The 21,842-nt window shown below is 51.1% G+C and overlaps 1 protein-coding gene across 3 annotated transcripts; it reads right to left on the reverse strand.

Annotated features, from left to right (window-relative positions):
• Nucleotides 1-4,676: 4,676 nt before the first annotated feature.
• GJB1 (gap junction protein beta 1) lies at nt 4,677-12,388 on the reverse strand. Of its 3 annotated transcripts, none has more exons than XM_039253346.1 (2): nt 12,339-12,388; nt 4,677-6,174 (listed from the first exon to the last, which is right to left on the reverse strand). In XM_039253346.1, exon 2 carries the CDS (start codon nt 6,156-6,158, stop codon nt 5,307-5,309), a length of 852 nt encoding a protein of 283 aa, XP_039109277.1. In that variant the 5' UTR covers nt 6,159-6,174; nt 12,339-12,388; the 3' UTR covers nt 4,677-5,306. The 3 variants fall into 3 exon arrangements, with proteins under 3 accessions (XP_039109277.1, XP_039109276.1, XP_039109278.1); XM_039253345.1 differs by lacking the exon at nt 12,339-12,388 and adding an exon at nt 6,538-6,634; XM_039253347.1 differs by lacking the exon at nt 12,339-12,388 and adding an exon at nt 6,363-6,521.
• Between the last annotated feature and the right edge of the window lie 9,454 nt (nt 12,389-21,842).

A 21,842-nucleotide genomic window follows, 5' to 3' on the forward strand; every position in this document is an offset into this window, starting at 1 on the left:
AAACCTCCACATTCTCTTTGGCTCCTCCATCTCCCCTCACTCAGACATTAAGTCTTTTGATAGATTCTGTATCCAAAGTGTCTCACATGTGTCTCCTCTTATTCCTTCTGCCGCCATCCTGGTCCTACAGGCACCACTTGGGCTGTTGCAACAGCCGTTCTGCCTCTCATCTTTCCCATCCCCAGTCCACTCTCCATGTGGCTGCGAGAATCAGCTTGAAAACCACAAATCTGAAGGTGGCGCTCGCCTACTCAAAACCCTTAGTGGGGGGCGCCTGGGTGGCTCAGTTGGCTAAGCGTCTGACTCAGGTCACGATCTCGTGGTTTGTGGGTTTGAGCCCCTCATCAGGCTCTGCACTGACAGTGCGGAGCCTGCTTGGGATTCCCCCCCGCCCCTCCCCCCTCAAAATAAATACATTTTTTTTAAATAAAGGAAGACCTTTAAAAAAATTCCTTAGTGGTTTCCACCACTGGTGGGACAGTCTTAACCTCTTATAGTGACACACAAGGCCCATCATAAGCTGGTCATTGCGTCTCTCTCCCATCTCCCCTCCAGCCAATTCTCATTCCTCCAACCGTCCACAGTAGACTATTTGTCTGGCTTGAGACAACATGACACCCTCTCAGATACCCTTCCAGTATTGGTTTTGTTTTGTTTTTTTTTTCGTTTTTGTTTTTTACTGTTTATTTGTTTTTGAGAGAGAGAGAGAGCTGGGGAGGGTCAGAGAGAGATAGGGAGACACAGAATCCGAAGCAGGCTCCTCTGAGCTATCCGTACAGAGCCCGATGTGGCACTCAAACTCATGAACCGTGAGATCATGACCTGAGACCAAGTCAGATGCTTAACTGACTGAGTCACCCAGGCATCCCCCCTATTTCAGTGTTTTTTGCCCACCTTATTCCCTGTCCCTAGAATGACACAATCCTTTCCCCACCTGACAGGTTCAGCCTGGCCTAATCCGGGAATCAAATGGAGCCCAGCCTGGTGGGCCTTTATGACCCGTTCTGTACCATACGTCATGTCTGCATTTACATATTGTGGAATCAGTAAATGGAACAAGCATTCCCCTGTAGCTACCACTGTGTGCACCCAGGCTATCTGATTGGGCTTCTGAATCAGTTCATGGTTGCCATGCCAATTCTCTGTGGATACTGCAGGCTGCTTTGAAATCCCAACCCAGCTGGCTGGGACCTTGACTATTCTCCTAGCACAGCCAGCCACTCCCCTCATGCAAGAGCTGACTCTCGGCCTTGCCCCCAGCTCCTAGTACCTCCGCACTCGGATGCCTCCAGAAGACCATAAATGTCCTTAAAAGCACCAGCACCGTGAGAAAGGGCGTGTAAGAAGATCCTGTAACTCGGCCTTTTCTGTTCCCAGATTAGATCTCTTGACTTTGCAACATCCCTTGGACTTTGCTGTTTGGACTGCTGTCCACTCTGTGGGGGAGCCAACCCTATTATCGCCAAGTTCTTTCTACTAGCCCTGGTCCAGCTGAACCAGCCTCATCCCCTTCTGGCTCACTGCAAGTTCAAGCATGCCTTAAGGCTGTGGTCTCTGTGCTTCTGATATTATGTTCCCTCCCTTTACAGCTTGTAACCAGCTTCTGAACACATCTTGATTCTCACCACAGCTCTGTGAAAGAAGAGATAGAGAAGCTACTAGCAACCTTATATTGCAGATGAGGAAACTGAGACTCAGAGAGGGTAGGTCTCATGTTCAAGGGGATAGAACTAATAAATGGTAAACCAGGTCTCTCTCTGTTTTTAAACATTTTTAATGTTTCTTTAAAAAAATTTTTTAAATATTTATTTTGAGAGAGAGAGAACGCGCGATAATGAGCAGGAGAGGGGCAGAGAGAGAGGGAGACATAGAATCCAAAGCAGGCTCCAGGCTCTGAGCCGAAAGCACAGCGCCCAATGCGGGGCTCGAGCTCAAAGACCGTGAGATCAGGACCTGAACCAAAGTCGGATGTTTAACCGACTGAGACACCCAGGCGCCCCTTTTAATGTTTTTTGAGAGAGAGACAGAGACAGAGTCAGAGCATAAGTGAGAGGGCAGAGACTGAGGGAGACACAGAATCCGAAGCAGGTTCCAGGCTCTGAGCTGTCAGTACAGAGCCTGATGTGGGGCTTCAGGCCACAAACCAAGAGATCGTGACCTGGGCTGAAGCTGGACACTTAACTGACTGAGCCACCCAGGCGCCCCCAAACCAGGCCTCTTCATTGCAAAGCCCTCTTCACGACTGTGGTCACTTAGTACTTTGTGTGGTAGGTGCTACGCCCACTTGCCTCCTGTTTCTCCCTTACACTCTGGGGACAAGCCTCGAATAAAAAAGTCAGTCCTGGGTCAACCCGACTGATCCTCCTCCCTCCATGCAACACTGTGTATTCCAGCTCCCCTCCGGGTCCCCTGGCCCGCTCCCATCTGGTTCACAGGACACAAGGCTAAGTGTCCTCCCTTTGGCTGTAGAGCCTGCTCTGTAGCTTTGTTGTCCCACCACTGCCCCCTGGAGAGGAAAGCCTCCATCTGGAGTTGGAGCTCTTTCCAAGGGAGAGTCATAGAATCTTCTGAAGAGAAACTAGATATCCGAGGTGATGATGGATGCAGCGTTTCTCAATGTGGGTACCGCAGGAGGTTCCTTTGTGGAACCAGGAGGAAATTTTTACAAAGGAAATCTTTCTCTTTTTTTTAAGTATATTTATTTTTGAGGGCGCGAGAGAGCAAGCGGGGCAGGGGGTGGGGGGAGGCGCAGAGAGCAAGGAAGAGAGAAGCCCAGGCAGGCTCTGCACCATCAACATGGAGCCAGATGCGGGGCTTGAGCCCACAAACCTCGAGATCATGACCTGAGCCTAAGCCAAGAGTCGGACACTTAACTAACTGAGCCACCCAGGGGTTCCATGGAGATCTTTTTCTTGATGGCCTTTCGGACGGAGAGGAAATGCTCTGTGTTTGTCGTGCTCTGTTTCAGGGGGACAGAGGGTGGATTTTGATACGTAAAGGAATCTCTCCCACCTTGGGGCACCTGGGGGTGGGGGCCTCTCTTCTCACAGGATATGATGTCCGTTTCTAAAAAGAAAGGAAATTTCTTGCAGGAAACTAATCTGTCTCGTTTAAGAAAGGGGGAAGCTGTCTCTCAGGGGTTGCCAAATGAGGCGGAGAGGAATACTTACTCTCTCCTTTCCTTTCTAAAGGAGAAATCTCCTTGAATGAAGAATCCTTCCATGCTTTCTCTCTGAAGGGGAAAGACTGTTTCTAGAGGAGAAGAATTCTGATAAGATTATGCCTGGTTTTCTCTTCCTTCCTTTCTTTTTCTCTTATTTACTTAACAATTTTTAAATGTTTATTTATTTTGAGAGAGACAGGCAGACAGAGTGCAGGCAGAGCGAGGGAGACACGGAATCTGAAGCAGGCTCTGGGCTCTGAGCTGTCAGCACAAAGCCCAATGCGGGGCTCGAACTCATGGACTGCAAGATCGTGACCTGAGCCGAAGTTCATGTGCTTAACCGACTGAGCCACCCAGGCGCCCCCTCTTCCTTTCTGATGCACTTGTCACACAGAGTCGGTATACTCCAACAGGGAGGGGCAAATCATTTTTTTTTTTTTTCTGTTAAGAGGTAGGGGCGCTGAGGTGAGAAGCTTGCTGTGGGGGCGACTTTGACTCTGAAGGATCAGTGGTGAGGGCAGTGACTCTGACATGGGGAAACCCCTGTGAGCCTGGGAAGCCTTTTAGGAATCCCAGAAACCCAGAGTGCTACAGGGAGCTTAGAGATGTGTTAGGCCAGCCCTTTGTTTGCTCACAAGGAAACTGAGGCTTAGGGAAGGGAATGGCTTACTCCTACGTGACAGAACTAAGACTCGAACCCAGCTATGTCAAGTTGGGGCTTTTCCCCTCACAGCTGACACAGGGTAGGGAGGCTACCTGATGCTTGGGAGAGTGAGGAAACCCGGGTAGGAAATGTCTGGCCTGTGTTGGAGACATCTCTGGGGTGGGAGGCAGTGATGCAGTGATTCCTGACGGAGGGAAACTGAGGAAGAAGATGGAATTAGGGGCTACATCCAAAGGAGAGGGGTCAAAGTCACTGTGCAGTCCACCGGGTGGCTTGGGGGACATCAGTTTGCAGTGAGCGCTGAGGTTCATGGGAAGACTGGGGTGGGGGGGGGTGGATATTTCTCCCAGGAGTTGGGGGGACGGGAATGTGCGCTCCCCTCTCTGACTTGCAAAATTTCTCTATCATTTCCTGTCTCTCCAGATGGAGTTGTCATTTTAATGTTTTTCCAATCAGAGGAAGGGGCCCAAGGAAGCTTCTTGAGGTAATGTAAATGTTGTATAATATATTGTGGTCACGTTTACAAAACTGCACGCAACTATGAAAACACCATAAACTATACTTAGAATGGACGAGAAAAAATAAAAGGAAGGGCTTAAGGGAATTTGATCCCAATAAAGCTGCTATGAAAAACAGTATTACCCACCCCCCCCAAAAAAACCCCAAAAGCCAAAACAACAACAACAACAACAACAACAACAACAACAAACCAGGCAAGAATGGCTCGGGGTCTGGCTCCTTCTGTTGCCGGTTGCTTCCTAGATCAGCAAAAAACCAAGGCCAGCTTATCTGGCGGGGGGAGGTCAGAGGTTGCAGGAGAAAGAACTTGACAAACACACAAGCCACCTCTTCTTCGTTTACTGTAAAATCCTGTTTAATGTGTAACATTTCAGGCAGAGCGAGGCCTTGAGAACCAGAGGCAAAGGCGGCCCTGACCAACCCCCCCCTCCTCCAACTTATCTGCCTGCATCGCCCTCCCCTAATTCCTCCCCCCCAGACGCGTCCTGCTTTTCCTTACTGCCCGGCAAGTGCTGTTCCTACTACCCTCCCTTCTCCACCCACATGTCCACAGCACCCCCCCTTCCATTCGGCTTGCCCACGTCCTCCCCACTGATGTGACTCCAGAAATAGGGTCTCTGACAACACGGGGTTAAGATTAGTTTCATAACTGGAGATGCAGGCAGAGCATCCTATCTCTCGTCCCCAGTGGCCCCAGGGAGAGGGAAGGGAAAAGGGGTACAGACAAGAAGAGCTGCCCACACCCCCAACAACCTTGAGCCCTGGTGTGGGTGGCCTCCGGCTCCCCGCCCAGCGGGCCCCTCAGACGGAAGGCCCAGGGAGGGAGACAGGGAGGGAAGGAAGACTTGATGGAGCAGTCCCTAGCAGGCAGAGGCCTGCACGCCGCGGGCAGGGGAGAAGGAGGGGCAGGGTTGGGGGGGGGAGGGGGAGGCGGGACGGGCGGCTGCCTGGTGCGTGGCATCAGCAGGCCGAGCAGCGGTCGCTCTTCTCAGCCAGCCCAGCCCCGGTGCCCGGGCTTCGGCGCAGTATGTCTTTCAGGGAGCCGTCCTGCTCGCTCAGCAGCTTGTTGATCTCATTCTGCTTGTATTCGGGGGAGAGGCGGTGGCCGAAGCCCGAGCCCTTGCGGGAGGGCGGATTGGAGCGGCGCTGGGCTCGGCGGGCGCAGGCCCGGATGATGAGGTACACCACCTCGGCCACGTTGAGGATGATGCAGATGCCGGAGGCGGCCAGCATAAAGACAGTGAAGACGGTCTTCTCGGTGGGGCGGGACACGAAGCAGTCCACGGTGTTGGGGCAGGGGTAGGCCTCGCACTTGACCAGCCGCACCATGGCGTAGCCCGGGTAGAGCAGATAAAAGACGTACATGAAGGCGGCCTCGAACAGCAGCCGGAAGACCACACTGATGACATAGGTCCACCACAGTGTCCCTGAGATGTGGACCTTGTGCCTCTTCACCTCCTCCAGGTGGAGGGGGTCCCCGTGACCCTCCAGTCGCAGCATTTTCTTTTCTATGTGCTGCTGGTGAGCCACGTGCATGGCTACGAGGAGAGCCGGGGTGGAGACCAGGATCAGCTGCAGAGACCACAGCCGGACGTGGGAGATGGGGAAAAAGTGGTCATAGCAGACGCTGTTGCAGCCGGGCTGAAGGGTGTTGCAGATGAAGGAGGACTTCTCGTCGCCCCACACGCTCTCTGCGGCCACCACCAGCACCATGATCCTGAAGATGAAGATGACCGAGAGCCACACCCGACCAATGGCAGTCGAATGCCGGTTCACGCCACTGAGCAAGGTGTACAAACCTGTCCAGTTCATCCTGCCTCATTCACACCTGCAAAACACGAGCCACAGAACAAGCTGGCCGAAAGCTGGGCACCGTAACGCTGCCTGACACCCCCCCCACCCCTGTCACCCCTTCCGAGAGAGCCGGTGACAGGAAGGGAAGAAGGACAGTCATCGCTTTCCTCACCCCACGTCCCTTGCCAGCCTCTCCCTCCCCCTCCTCCTCCTTCTCCTCACTTGACTTGACCTCCCTGAGCCCCATCTCCCTTCTTCCTTTTCAGCCAACGTTCTTTCCTCTCCAGCCCCTGTCTTCGCCAGGCCCATCTTGTTTTGCCATCAGTCATCCTCTTGAGCTCCCCATCCCCCAGCTCCTTAGCTCTGGGCCCGGGGCAAACCCAACAAAGCCCGTTACCTTGGGGAGCGCCTATCCCTGAGGCCACCCAGACAGGTCCCCTATGGTCTCATGTCTGTGCAGGGGGAGTGGTCCCTGGGCCCGCGCCTGCGTCCCAATTCATCGCCGCCCGGTGCTGGGGAGTCATATGCTGCTTTATACCCAGTGTCTGCACAATGGGACCTTTGTGGGGCTCTGAACAACGCCCTTTAGAATTCAGATCAAACGCCCTGACTTCCGCCCACCCTACACACAGAGCACTTGTGTCCCAGCGCCGGACACCCAGCCTGCACCCACCTGTTCTGTGCCCGCCCGGTCCATCGCCGCACCCGCCCCACAGCCCCACCAGGAGAATGGCCACGGCGGGGGTGGGGGGGGGGAGGAACAAAGGCAGGTGCATGTAAGGGGGGACCGGAGGGGACCAGGAGGCTCTGGGCTGAGGCTCTCCCCCGTGGCTCTACTGGAAACTGAGGGTCGGCAGGATGTTTCCTAGGTTCAGATCCCCTCCAGGATATGGGTGAGCTCTCTTAGCTCTTGAGGGGTAAATGGAGCTCCTATTTCTCAAGCCAGGGACCGTGTTAGGCTTTTTTTCTCTCCATACATCCTTTCTTTGGACCCACGAGGCAAGCCTCTAAGGGCTTTACCCCAGTCTTTCCAGATGAGGAAGCTGAAGCTCAGATGAGTTAAGTAACTTACTCAAGGTCACACAGCTAAGAAGTGTTAGAGTAGAATGAAACGCGCAGTATCTGAGGCAGAAGTTTAGGCTCTTTCCACGGTGTACCCATTATGCTTTTATAGATGGTGTCGGCAAAAGCAAAAGCCAGCCATTAAGAACGACAACGGGGGCGCCGGGGTGATTCAGTCGGTTGAGCATCTGACTTCAGCTCAGGTCATGATCTTATGGGTTCGTGACTTTGATCCCCGCATGGGGTTCTGCACTGATGGTGTGGAGCCTGCTTGGGATTCTCTCTCCCCACTCGTGCTCGCTCTCTCTCTCTCTCAAAATAAATAAACTTTTTTTTTTCCCCACTAAAGAATGGCGCCTGGGTGGTGGCTCAGTTGGTTCAGCGTCTGACTTGGGCTCAGGTCATGATCTCATGGTTTGTGAGTTGGAGCCCCGCGACGGGCTCTGCGCTGACAGCTCGGAGCCTGGAGCCTGCTTCAGATTCTGTGTCTCCCTCTCTCTCTGCCCCTCTGCTGCTCACACACACACACTCTCTCTCTCAAAAATAAATAAACACTTTTAAAAAGTTTTAAAAAGAATGACAATAAAAGCAAGGACTAATGCGATCTATAAGATCACAGGAAGCATGGAAACTGTTGACCTGTGAGTACTTTCCAAGTCCAGTGTCATGGAACAAACCCTGACCAGCTCTCCTGGAGCTTCAGGGAAGGGGGCCCCTGGTGGACAGGTCGGCACATGGTGAGTACGAACCAGAGGGAGAAAGCAAAAGTTAACAAGCAGACAGAAGGTTAGAAGATGGAATAGGTAGGAGTCATACGCCTTTGGGTTTGAATCCTGGTTCTTTGCCTAACACCACCGCGGGCTTCTTACTGAACTTCTCTGAGCCTGCTTGCTCATCTATAAATGGGGTTAATACCCAGGGTTATTGTGAGGATCAGTGAAGCCACCTTTAAAAGGGTCTCAGCTCGGCTCCAGTTTCTTAGCTCCATAGCTGATGATCAGGGGAAGTAAGCACCTTATCAGGAAGAGAAAGCAATGTTGTTTTGAGAGACTGGGTGGTCTTCCCGGCCCATCATCCCCCTTTGTTCTTCCCAAGGCTGCTGTTGACCTGTAGTATCTGTCCTGAGATAGAACAGACTGTTCCATGGCTGTTCTACCCCAACGGCAAGTGTACATTGTAAACTCCTGGTTTTCTGAGCTTGCCAGTTGCTCTAGGGAAGAAATTCCCCTCTAGGCTTTAGGCAGGCAAAGAAGGCCTCGCTGTACCTCCTACCAGCACTTCCGCCATTAAGTTGAAAGTAGGTGACTCCGGGAGCAGGGAACTGGATGTGAGGAGAGCACACAGGCCTGGACCTGTAGGAGATGGAGGGGGTTTCCTGCCCCCGAATGCAGGGGCAGTGGTTGTGGCAGAAGGCCTGTATCCAGGTCTAGGCATTCTTCTAGGAGGAATGGGGAAGATATCAGCCACAGAAAAGTTGGGGAAGGGGGTGAAAGACACTAGGGGATGGAGGGATGGTCCATGGGACATAGATTACTTCTCTGAACAAGGTTGTCTTATTTTTCATTTAACTTAAAAAAAAAAAAAAAAGCCTTAGTGAGTTCATGCTGGGGTGTATACCACTGTGAGGAAGCAGGAACATGGTGCCCTTTCTCTAAAGCTCAGGTTTCTAAAGGCAGAGCTGCCACAGGACCCCCAACAGATAACTGTAAAGAAATGTTTCACCTGATAAGACACGGTTGATTTACAAACAGGTGGTCATTCTTGAGACTAACCATTTACTGGGGCGCCTGGGTGGCTTAGTCAGTTGAGCTCAATTTTGGCTCAGGTCATGATCCCAGGGTCATGGGATCGAGCCCCGTGTCGGGCTCTGTGCTGGGTGTGGAGGCTGCTTTGGATTCTCTCTCTTTCTTCCTCTGCCCCTTTCCCCCACTCGTGTTCTCTCTGTCTCTCTGTCTGTGTCTCTCTCTTTCTCTCTCTCAAAAAAAAAAAAAAAAAAAGAATAACCATTTACTGAGCACCTGTTACACCAGGCCTTGCACGTGAACTACTTCATATAAGCCTCGCTATTACTCTGTGAGGTAGGTGTTCTTTTTAATCCTCATGTCACACATGAGGAAACTGAGGTAAAGAAAGGTGAAGGGACTTGTCCAAGGGTCACCCGGGTCCATGCAGTTAGTATGTGACAGAGCTAGGATTTGAGCCAGGCCCAGCTGAATCCAGAACCCGCACTTTTCCCATGAGCTCTACTACCTTGGCTAGAATTATCATTGTTCTTTCTTTTTATTAGTGTTTTTTATTTTAAGTAGCCTCCACACCCAACGTGTGGCTCAAACTCACCACCCTGAGATCTAGAGTCTTGTGCCCTACCGACTGAGCCAGCCAGGCACCCCTATAATTTTTCTTTCTGTGTTTTAAAAGAAAATTTTTTTTACTGTTTATTTATTTTTGAGACACAGAGAGACAGAGCATGAGCAGGTGAAGGGCAGAGAGAGAGACACACAGAATCTGAAGCAGGTTCCAGGCTCTGAGCTAGCCGTCAGCACAGAGCCCGACACAGGGCTCGAACCCATGAACCACAAGATCATGACCTGAGCTGAAGTTGGACGCTTAACCGACTGAGCCACCCAGGTGTCCCTGTTCTGTGAGTGTTCTTAGAATCAGGGGGATTCAAAACTAGTCTGGCTTTTATTCTCCCTGTAGCTCCTTCCCTTTCCTATCAGCTGGTAACTCTTTTCCTCTCCTGCCTTCCCAGGGCTTTCCACTGCCTCCTGATCTGTTCTGTTTTGCCTTCCTTACCTTTCTCGGGCTGCTTCCTCAAACCCCAAAGCAAAAGCCAGCTGTCCTCTCCTCTCTGCTCCCCCATCAGCCGGGCCACGCCTGGGTTCCTAGGTTCTTGGAGCTCTCCGCCTCTCCTCTTCCTGCAGCCTCTGGGGCATAGCCAGGAGCTCCCTATGGGGGCCCCTAGGCGCCCTGGTGTGGGCACTGGGATCTCGACTTTGCTCCCCCCTTTGGATGGAGAGCTTATCCCTATGTCAAGGGTTTCATTTTAAAAACATCCAGGGGAGTGACCCGATTTTGAAATCTAAGCCGTTTTTGTGACTTTGGGTTAAAGTCCAGGTATTGATAAGCTCTGTGTGGCTCCAGGCGTGTTTTGCTCTCATGTTTAACTGGACAAGTCTTCTCCGGCTATGTCAGGCCCTGGCCTTGTCCTCGCCTTCAGATTTGCGCAGGCATTCGAGCACAGTTCAAAATCGGGCTCAGTGCCTACAACAGCCCTGTAATATTGTCCCCATTTTTCAGACAAGGAAGTTGAGGCTCGGAGAGGTTAAATAACTTACCTCAATGGCAGCTCTGCTAAATGGCAGAGTCAAGTTGCAAATTTATTTTCGCCTGGCCCCAAAGGCTCTGTACATCGTACCGCCTTTGACGGCCTCCCTTGCTTTGCATTCTGACTGAGACCAGGCCCACCCCTCAAAACTTCCACTCCTTCCCACATGCGCTTGCATGTGCGGGCACGCATGCACACACACACACACACACTCATGCATGTGTGCACCGCACACACGTTCATGGAGTCTGTCTCTCTCTTTCTGTCCCCACCTCTTCCCCGTCCCTCCTTCCAACTACAGGAAATCCTGGTGGGGGTTTTTTTGTTTGTTTTGTTTGGTTTTGGTGTTTTTGCTTCTGGAGAATGGCCCCTGCGGGGCTGGAAGAGGTTATATTCAGCCCCAGACTCCACACTTCCTCCCCCGGTTCGCAAGCAGTCTGTGGCCGGGAAAGGACAAGGGGCTTTCTTAGGGAATTCGTTCTGAATCTCAGGCTGCCTTCATCAGTTTGGTGTGGCTCGGGCCGGACCTCTGTAGCCCTCTCCCTCTTCTGTTTCTCTCCCCGCATCCACCCGGTGGCCCCACGGCACCCATCACTTCCCCTGTCCTCTCTGCCCTGCCATATGTGTTGTGTGGCCACACTTGGGTCAAGGCCACTCCAGCTCATTCCAGTTTTCTCCTTCTCTTGCTCTGACACGGTCTTTTCATAGAACGGTTAATGTCAGCTCCCTTACTCACTGTGTGGACTACACCCTCTTACTCCTTGGCCAACTATCTGACTTCCTGTTGCTCCCCACTTGGGCTTATTATAACAGCCACCATTTATGGAATGCCTACGATGCTCTAAATGACTACGGTACGTTCATTAACTCTCATCTTCATAACAAGCCCGTGGGCTGCGGATTACTGTCTGCAGTTCACAGATGGACCGATGGAGGCTCAGAGAAGCCGAGTAACTTAGCACACAGCTGGTAAGCAAGTGCTGCAGGTCCGCCTGGGCTCATGGTGGCCCCTCACCAAAGCGTGGGTCCCTTCCCCATTGCTCTGCGGCATCTCATCCGTAAGTCTCCCCACTCAAACCCCTCTCGCCTATATTCTGCTCTCCTCATCTCCTTTTCTAAGTCTGTACGCTCTGCCGTGCCGTTGCCAACAGCTGGAACAACTTTCAAACGGTTGGGGGGGGCCCCCTCCTTTAGAGCTCCAGATCGTCAGTTACCACCCCAGGCTCTGCTTGCATCTGCCTGCCCCCCTCAAGAAAACAGACTCCCGTGCCCCCGAATCCCAGCCCCGCTGGCTGTCCCTCTGTACCTGCTGAGTGCCCTGTACTCATCCAAGTGTAACCCCGGGCTGCTTGCACGCCTGGTGTACCTTCTAATCAGGGAAGGGAAACCGCACCTGCCAGCGCCCAGTGGTCCCACCGAACCCCAACCCTCTGTGGCACGCAACGTCTTCAAGGGACGAACTAGGCGCCCTGCGCCGAGGGGACCCCCTCAAGTCTTCCTGGAAATGCAGCCCTGTGAGGATGAAGGGGATCCATGGCAGGGAATAAAGGGGGAGAGGGGCACAGCTCTGAGCTTGGGAAGAGGATAAGAGCTGAAAGCTACAGAGAGGGGCTAAGCGAGCCCCGCACCTGGCAGGAGGGGCCTCACTCTGCCCAGAGGGAAGCACAGAAGGGATCTAAGTGGCTTAATGCTGAGGCCAAGAGAAAGCAAAGCCCAAGCCTCTCCCCAGCCCCCAGTTCTGCCCCCCTGGGCCACGCCAGCCCCCCCCCCCTCCCCGGCCCACCTCCCCCGGGCCCCAGCTTCCTCACCTGGCTGCTGCTGCCCTTTCCTAGGGAATGTCTGCAGGCGTGTCTGCCCTGTGCCACTAGATACTGTCAGAGCCCAGGGGAGGGACAAAGAGCCCAGGGCCGGAGCCAGATTATGGCCCACAGCCCAAGAGGAACCAGACAAACATTAACCAGCCCCGCCTCCCCACACACACAATCATTAAATAAGATTGATCCCCTGAGCTCCCAATGGGTTTGGTGAGACAGATCACATAGCCTGGAGTTACTGCCCTGTCCCAAAGGGAGAAAGGCATCGCTGTCACCCAGGTGCCCATGTTTAGTCCATCGGGAAGACTAAACCAGACCCGGGCTCGTTGGTGGCCCTCAGGCTTCCCCCGTCCCCCGGCCATATGCAGACCAGTGTGTGCGTGACTTGCAGAGAGGGCTCCTGCACTGGCTACCATCCCTTCCGTCCCTCAGAGATCCCAGCTTCTGGCGGGGAGAAAAAAGACCTGGGCAGTACTTTTTGACACCTTGAGGGCAAGATGGGGGATGGCGGTGCTCTTTCACCTGCTTATTGTCTGTGTCCTGAGTGGCTGGGGGGCGGACCTAAGTATTTCCAAACCCATCCAGAACCCAAACACCTCTTCAAAAATTGCCTTCTACCCTCAGGGACAAGGCAATTGAACTGCAAAGTAGATCCTGTGCGGCAACAGATCTTGGCAGTCATTAAAGTAAACAGAGTGTCAGCCATTAACTGAAGGGTCAGTCCAGGTTGAAGCAGGATCTGCCTGAAGACCCTGCTAATTCTGTGGCCTGAGAGGCTGCGCAGAAACAGGTGAAATCAACAGAAACTGGTCCCCTGGCCTCTGCTCCTCAACATAGCCTGAGCTCACTGCCAGAAAGAGTGCCAGGGTCTCAGCTTCCCTTGGTCAAACGCGGGCACATAGATACACCAACCAATAAATCTTTGGTGGATACCCACCTGTTGGGCACTCAGCCCGAGGAAAGTGAGGAAGGGGTAGGTGGCAGAAAAGGGGGAAACATCCCAGCTGTCTTGTGTTAATGGTTTTTAAAATTTATTTTTGAGAGAGAGAGAGGGGGTGGGAACAGAGGATCCGAAGCGGGCCCCTGGCTGACAACAGCAAGCCCGATGCAGGGCTCAAACTCATAAACAGCGAGATCATGACCCGAGCCAAAGTCGGACACTCAGCTGACTGAGCCACTCAGGTGCCCCACGTCCCAGCTGTTTTTAAGGAAGTTATCAACCTCCTGAGAAGACGAGACCAAGACTCAAGAGTCACTGTGAAAACTCTCCGTGTATGCTCAGTTATGTGGTTCTGACTTTCACTGCTGAGGAAGTTTGAAGAGGAGGAAGATGAGAGTTGCCTGAAGCAATCAGGGAAGGCTTTCTAGAGGAGGTGAGGCGTGAGCACCAAAATAAAGGACCCGTGGGAGTTTGAAAGGGGCAAGGGCAGGACTAGAATTGCAGAGAGGAGGAAGAGTCTGAGTAAAGGCACAGTGGAAGGAATGAGCAGGGCACGTCTGGGGACAGAAAAGAGGCAGGGCTGCGTAGGGTGACTGGGGAAGATAAGATCAGTCAGCAAAGGGGATCCGAGTATGAAGGGCTTTTAAAGTCAGGTAGGGAATTCCTTTAGTGAGTGTCTGGCAAACTTGGTATAAGGCAAAACTGAGCTAGACACCATGGGGGTGAGGCTGACTGTCATCCTTGGGCACCTGGCAGCTCCTGCTGAGTGAGTCCACAGTGGTGCTGAGTGGATAGAGAGTAGTAGCACTTCACTTCTCGAGCACATAATGCGTGAAAGGCAGTGTTCAAAGTGCTTTGCAAGTATTGCTTTGTTTGATCCTCAAAATAGCCCTGTGCGCTAGGCATTATTTTTTTTTCAAAAAGTTTTTAATGTTTAGTTTTGATAGCAAGAGAGAGACAGAGCACGAGCAGAGGAAGGGCAGAGAGAGAGGGAGATACAGAATCTGGAGCAGCTTCAGGCTCTGAGCTGTCAACACAGGGCCCAGCACGGGGCTCGAACCCACAGACTGTGAGATCATGACCCGAGCCAAAGTCGGACGCTCAACTGACAGAGCCACCCAGGTGCCCCTGGCCATTATTAATATTCCCACATCACAGGGGACTGAGGCACACTGATGTTGAGTGATGTAACTGAGGTCACCCAGCTAGTAACAGAGCTGGATTTGAACTCAGGCGGTCTGGCTCTGGAACTTGTTCGTCTAACCACTAACTACATTGCAGCCGATGAGTTCTACATTGAGAATCAGAGTGAAGACCAGGTCCTGACTCTAGAAGGTCCTCAACTAGCAGGAGAGATGAGTACCTATAACAATGCAGTATGTCCTAAATGCCGTATGTAGATATGAGGTGCCTGAAGGCCTTCTGATGTAGGAGAAAAGGGTGGGTTTCATGGATGAGGCAGAGTTGAACTTGGGTCGTAAAGGAGATGGAGAGTCCAGCCATTCTGGGTGACAGCAAGCAGTGAGATGTGTTTAGGGAACGGTGGGCAGACCTGTTTGACCAGAAGAGAGAGAGCTCCTACGAAGGGAAACTACGGGCCAGTATCAGTGTGTACTCACTGTTCCCTGGAGTTCTGGCAGGTTTTCTCTGGGGCGAGTGTAGTTCAGCGTGTATTTCTAGGCTGCAGGAAATCTATTTGAATAGTTTATTTTTAAATTTTATTTACTTTTTAAATTTATCTTTGAGAGACAGAGAGCAAGCGAGGGAGGGGCAGAGAGAGAGGGAGACACAGAATCCAAAGCAGGCTCCAGTTTCCGAGCTGTGAGCACAGAGCCTGACACGGGGCGTGAACCCACGAACCGTGAGATCCTGACCTGAGCTGAAGTCAGATGCTGAACCGACTGAGCCACCCAGGCGCCCCTGAATAGTTTATAGCTGTATTAAAAAATTGTTGCTAGAATTGACATGTCCTCTTCCTACATACTGCTACGTGAACACATCTTCTGGGTGGGGTCCTGCCGCTGCAAGAGAGCAAAAGAGAGAGGAAAGGCAAGAAGAGAGAAGGGACAGCATGGGCAGGGGAAGAGGGGAGGAAAATGAGGAGAGGAGGGAGGAAAGGTGTACTGGAGTGAGCAATGTAAATTTATTTGCTCCTGGGAAACAGCTAAAATCAGCTTCTGCCTTGAATCCTAAGCACACTTCTTACAGTGGGTGTTCTGGGAGAATAGTTTAAAATTTTACATCAGCCTGCTTATTTCCACAGAGTCACTCAGGGAGATCTTCTTTCGGTCTTGAAACACACGCAAGAGTCCCTAAACATCGGCCTGCTGCCTCCGGCAGGGCTCAGACGTCAGCCCAAACGAGGGCTTTCCCCATTCCCGTCCCACCCGGGACCGGCACAGTCGATGGAGGAGACGGACCACATGACTGAAGAGCACATCTCACCGGCCACATCGTCCAAGTTCTGAGGTTCGGACCTCCTCAGCAGAATGCGCAGGCCGGTGAGAGCTCGGGTCATGCCATCGCGGAGCAGTGCAGTTGCCTCAGCACAGCAATCGTGAGGCTTCCCCACATGGCGTGCAGCGAGCAGGCCTGCCTCACATGTGGAGTCCATCATCCAGCCTGTCCCTGGGCCTCATTACCGAACAAAATGTGGCATTTTGTATGGCTTTGATCAATGAGACAGCATTGCTGTATGGCTCAGGAATCAAAGGGGACAGCTTCCAATATAAATGTTGCCTAAGACACACAGGCAAAAAAACTCTTCCCAAATGGGTCCATAGGATTGAGGAAATGGCTCACCGTGAACATTTGCGGAGTATTTCACAAGTCCCCACTGCACAGCTCAGGCTGTGGAAGGTTATGCAAGCTGTTTCCAGTAAGGGCTGCTGGAGTAAGATGGAAGTGGTCCGGTATTCATAATTGGTATTGTTTTTTCACAAATCCTTTTCTTTTTCTTTTTTTATAAATTATTTTTAATGTTTTTTATTTTTTTCCATGAAAATGATTTTATTTTTTTATTTTTATTTTTTTTTACAAATAGTTTATTGTCAACTTAGTTTCCACATAACACCCAGTGCTCATCCCCACGAGTGCCCTCCTCCATGTAATGTTTTTTATTTATTTATGAGAGACAGAAAGAGACAGCGTGAGCAGGGGAGGGTCAGAGAGAGGGAGATACAGAATCAGAAGCAGGCTCCAGGCTCTGAGCTAGCTGCCAGCACAGAGCCCGACGCGGGGCTCGAACCCACAAACCGCGAAATCATGACCTGAGCCAAAGTCGGACGCTTAACTGACTGAGCCACCCAGGCGCCCCCACAAATCCTTTCCAAAAAGACACATAATTACATGAATGAGTCTGCGCCTCAGGGATTTGTATCCTGAAAGAGGTCAACTAGCAGGAGTTATCAATTTTGTTCCAAGGGGGCTTCTGAAGAACTATACCCAGAGAGGGCACCAATTCACTTGACAGGCGCATCCCTTTTGATCCAAGGACAGTTTGGAGTGGGGAACAAAAGCAAAGTTGTTTCAGACCCTCCTCCACCTGAAAAACTAATCGTATAAAATACCCTGAAACCGGCTTCACATAGGACGGCACCCTCATTGTACCAGCAGTAAAGGCTAAAGGTGAGGTGGTGCTTGTTGGAGCTTATAGATATCCTGGAAATAGAGCCTTGAGCAATGCCATATCCACTCCCTGCAATTTGGAATTCATTTTGCCTCTGGTTTTGTGTTTTATGAAGACCCTGATTCCTGGGGTTTGAGGACTGATACTAGGGTTCACTGATGTCTGATCAGTACACCAACAGAGGGTATGCTCACCAAAGATCTCAGAAAGATCCACATCCTTTCATTAGACCAGGTAGCCAAGTGACGAAAGTAAAATGGAAAATTGGAACTTTTGGTGTCCTATTTAAAAGAAAAAAGAGAGAGAGAGAGAGAGCTCACGCACAAGCAGGGGAGAGGGGCAGAGGGAGAGAAAGGGAGAGAATCGTAAGCAGGCTCCACGCTCAGCACAGAGCTTAACACCGGGCTCTGTCTCACTTCTGTGAGATCATGACCTGCGCCGAAATCAAGACTCAGACACTTTACTGACTGAGCCACCCGGGTGCCCCTTGGTCTCCCGTCTTAATGTTGTTTGTTTCAGCCAATACAGCTTGATGTCCATTTCCTGATCTTTCTGCTCTTGGGGATAGACTGTGCAATGTAGGACCTAGAGAGTTCTGCAGGGGTAGCAAGTTCCCAGGTTGAATGCAATCCTGGATTTTTACCCAAGGAGACTAGGGGTAGTGTGGTAGGGGTGAAGAATCAGAGAGAAGTCCAGGTCACAGCCAGAAAAATAGGGCCAAGTGTCAAGTTTGAAGGGTGAAATGAAAAGGACACAGAAGAATTTAGTACCTTCTGCTTATCCAAGTCTGGGCAGTCAGCGTGATAGGCTGATGCCATGCCCATTAACCTGTTAGTAGTTTAGCACTTTCCTTCCACTTTGCTTTTTCTTTTTTTATCTAAATTTTTAAAATGTTTATTTATTTTTAAGAGAGATAGAGACAGAGCTCAAGCAGAGAGAGGGGGGCAGAGAGAGAGAGGGAGACAGAATCTGAAGCAGGCTCCAGGCTCTGAGCTATCAGCACAGAGCCCGATGTGGGGCCCAAACTCATAAACCGTGAGATCACAACCTGAGCTGAAGTCGGATGCCAAACCGACTGAGCCACCCAGGCGCCTCACTTTTTCTTTTTTTCGTTTGTTTGCTTATTTTGAGAGAGAGTGTGTGGGAGGAGCAGAGAGAGAGAGAGAGAGAGAAAGAATACCAAGTAGGGTCCACACTGCCAGTGCACAGCCCAATGCGGAGCTCAGACTCACAAACCATGAGATCATGATCTGAACTGAAATCAAGAGCTGGATGCCTAACCGTCCGAGCCACCCAGGCACCTCAGCCCAGTTTTCTTTCTTCATATACACACACCCATCATTGAAATTATATTGTATATGCAAGAGATTTTGTTTTCTCATAAGAGCCATTTTCAGGTCTTCCAAATAGGACTCTTACTGGTCTATCACCCACCCCGTCAAATGATCCAATAAAAACATATAAACCAGGCCCAAATAGAAGCCCTGGTGTTCACCCTTTCTGTCTACTCTTTGGACTCCTTGGCCCTTCCCTCCTCGGACCTCAGCCAAGTTTGCCGACAATAGCATCATGAATGCCTCATCCAAAATCCCCCCCGCCCCCCCAGTGATCACAAGTACTATTCTTACTACTTCCTTGAACCGCCCAGGTCAATAGCTAGGGACGTGCCAGACTGCTGACGGGCACTGAAGGCCCAGGCTTCTGCTGATAAGCCCTGCTCTTAGGAGGGGCAGTGGGCTGGTCAGGTAGGAGAACCCAGGAGATTTTGTCCCTACCCTATCTGCCCCCACCAACCCTGCTACAAATGAGAGGTCTGATTCCTAGGCCCATTCAGATCTCGAAACCCATGAACTCCACTGCCTTCTGCCTAAAGCCACCCCACCTCCCTGCCCAAGAACATCCACTCATCCCGGGGCGGAGAGGGAGCCAGAGGACGTGTGACAGGGATTCCCGGACAGCCCTACCAGTGTGAATTCCAGCACCTGGTCCAGGGAGACAACTGCCCACCGGGGGGGCGGGGGGGCGGGCATCAACAAGAGCTTGAGTCCTTGGGGCGCCTGGGTGGCTCAGTTGGTTAAACGTCTGACTTCGGCTCAGGTCATGATCTCGTGGTTCGTGAGTTAGAGCTCTGCATCAGGCTCTGTGCTGACAGTTCTGAGCCTGGAACCTGCTTCCGATTCTGTGTCTCCCTCTCTCTCTGCCCCTCCCCTGCTCGTGCTCTCTCTCTCTCTCTCTCTCTCTGTCTTGAAAATAAAATAAACATTAAAAAAAATAAGCTTGAGCCCAACACTAACTCCCATCCATGGTGCTTTGTGCCTTCCATGGAGCCAACTCAGCTCCAACCTCAGTCAATTCAGTGTGTGTGTGTGTGTGTGTGTGTGTGTGTGTGTGTGTGTATCTCAAAGGGAAGATAAGATCTGGTCCTATATACCTTCTTTTTTAAATTTTTAAAAAATTTATTGTATTTAAAAAAAATTATTGTTTGTTTATTTATTTTTGAGAGAGAGAGACAGACAGACAGAGACAGAGCACCAGCGGGGAAGGGCAGAGAGGCCTGAGCCGAAGTCGGACCACCTGAGCCACCCAGGCACCCCTCCTGTATTCCTTCTTTAGGCTGGCAAAGCAGTTCCTGCAGCAGGCTCGAGCACCATATAAAAGGGTAAGCTTTTGGGGGTGCCTGGGTGGCTCAGCCAGTCGAGCGTCCGACTCTTGATTTTGGCTCAGGTCATGGTCCCAGGGGCTGTGGGACTGAGCTCCCTGCTCTTAGGGATTCTTGATCTCTCTCTGCCCCTCTCCCCTGCTCCCTCTCTCTCTTTCTCTCTGTGTGTGTGTCTCTCTCTCTCTCTCTCTCTCTCAAAAAACAAAAGGAGGGTAAGCTCTAATACATCTTCATCTTTCGCAGCCTTCATTCTAACTAACCTACTTTCCTTTACCTGTTCCTTGCACCTGAACGGGACAATCCCGGTCCCAAGCTTCCCAAGCAAAGATTTCCTTCTATGTCCACCCTTATCTTGCCTTTTGTTTAAAGACTATGGTTCTCCTCCACTGCTTTGCTGCCCTGGGCCTCCTCCAGGGAAATCCTCTTCTAGTTGGGTGTCCCTAGGATTCTCTTCCCTCTGCTTCAAAAGCAGACGCATCCAGAATAGGGATTCTGTAACCTGCGGGGACGTGCTTCAGATGTAAAGGAACAGTTTCAGATCCTCCGAAAAGGCCTCCATTTTGGCTGTTTGTGTTCCTACGAAGAACAAGGATGATTGAGCTACTTCATAGCCTCCCAGGAAATCGGTGTTCAGTGGCGTTGGATTTGCCAGCACGAGGGTGCTTTTCAGAATGTCAAGCAGTTATTGATTTCTGAATCTGAGTTGGTGCTTTACAATAAACACAAACTGCTCTTTCTCACCGCTGACGTCTCACCTCACAGAGCTGGGGCTGGGTTGAGCCGAAGAATGCACTGAGGCTTGGCATTATTCCTAGAGAATAATGTCATCTACAGAACTGAGCTACGCACCTTGATAAAGAAGCCCTGACTGTTATCATATGAGTCACAAGAATCTCCATGATTATTTCAGACTTATCGCAAGCTTTTTTTTTCTTTTTTTTGAGGGGGGGCTCTTTTCCAAAAATCAACCCACTTTCTAAATTATGTAGGTACATAGGTAGCATTGGAATGTTTCACTCAGTTTTAGTGATGCTATGTTTGCATCACTACCCCTCTTCAGGGTGCTCAGGGTGTCTTCAGAGAAGACAGCTATCCCTTTTCAGGGTGCTCCAAGCTCCCAGTGTGGGATTCTCAAACTGGAGCATATATGGTCATGATAGGGGCACCTGGGTGGCTCAGTCGGGTAAGCGTCCGACTCTGGCTCAGGTCATGATCTCACGGCTCGTGGGTTCGAGCCCCATGTCGGGCTCTGTGCTGACAGCTAGCTCAGAGCCTGGAGCCTGTTTGAGATTCTGTGTCTCCCTCTCTCTCTGACCCTCCCCTGTTCACACTGTCTCTCTCAGAAATAAATAAAACATTAAAATTTTAAAAATTAAAAAAAAATAAAAATGTCATTAAAGGGGCGCCTGGCTGGCTCAGTCGATGGAGCATGTGACTCTTGATCTTGGGGTTGTGAGTTTGAGCCCCACGTTGGGTGTAGAGACAACTTAACAATAAAATCTTCTGAAAAATAAAATTGAAATGTCATTAAATATTTCTCTAAATCATGGTTTATGACTACATAATCTCCTCTGGCTTCTGTTATGCTTTTCTCTATTAGTCTCTCTCTTCCCTCTGACTGTCCCATGCTTTTCTCTCACTCTGTGCCTTACAAATTTTTGTATTCCTAATCCTCCTATATGTGCAAACATATGGTAGCTGTCCTTCTCTGCGTGACTTAGGAAGAACTTAATGGAGGACTGTGGGGGAGATGAAGGGGGGGAAATAGTGGGGGAGAGGGAGAGAGGCAAACCATGAGAGACTCTTGAGTGCTGAGAACAAACTGAGGGCTGATGGGGGTGGGGGGGAGGGGAAGGGGGGCGATGGGCATAGAGGAGGGCGCTTTTCGGGATGAGCCCTGAGCCCTGGGAGTCATATGTAAGAGATGGATCACTGGGTTCTACTCCTGAAGCTAAGGCTACACTGTATGTCAGCTAACTTGAATTTCAAGAAATTTATTAAGTAAACTCTACACCCAACGTGGGGCTTGAACCCACGACCCCAAGATCAAGAGCCACGTGGTCTACCGGCTGAGCCAGCCAGGTGCCCCTTACTCCACCCCTTAAATGTTGATGTTCCTCAGAGTTCCATTCTCAATCTTCTCATCACTCTTCAAGTTCACCCTGAGCTATCTCATCCACTCCCATGGCTTCAATTACTGACAGTTCCAAATCTGTATCTTCAGGCCACACTGACTCCTGATCTCCAAATGCATATATATCGAATGTCTAT

The sequence above is a fragment of the Hyaena hyaena genome, unplaced genomic scaffold (genome assembly GCF_003009895.1).
Source record: "Hyaena hyaena isolate Hyena2069 unplaced genomic scaffold, ASM300989v1 scaffold_451, whole genome shotgun sequence".
NCBI classification, from domain to species: domain Eukaryota; kingdom Metazoa; phylum Chordata; class Mammalia; order Carnivora; family Hyaenidae; genus Hyaena; species Hyaena hyaena.

What these genes read in the sequence shown, in the direction of transcription:
- GJB1 (XM_039253346.1), bottom strand. Translation starts at nt 6,158, where the DNA reads ATGAACTGGACAGGTTTGTACACCTTGCTCAGTGGCGTGAACCGGCAT.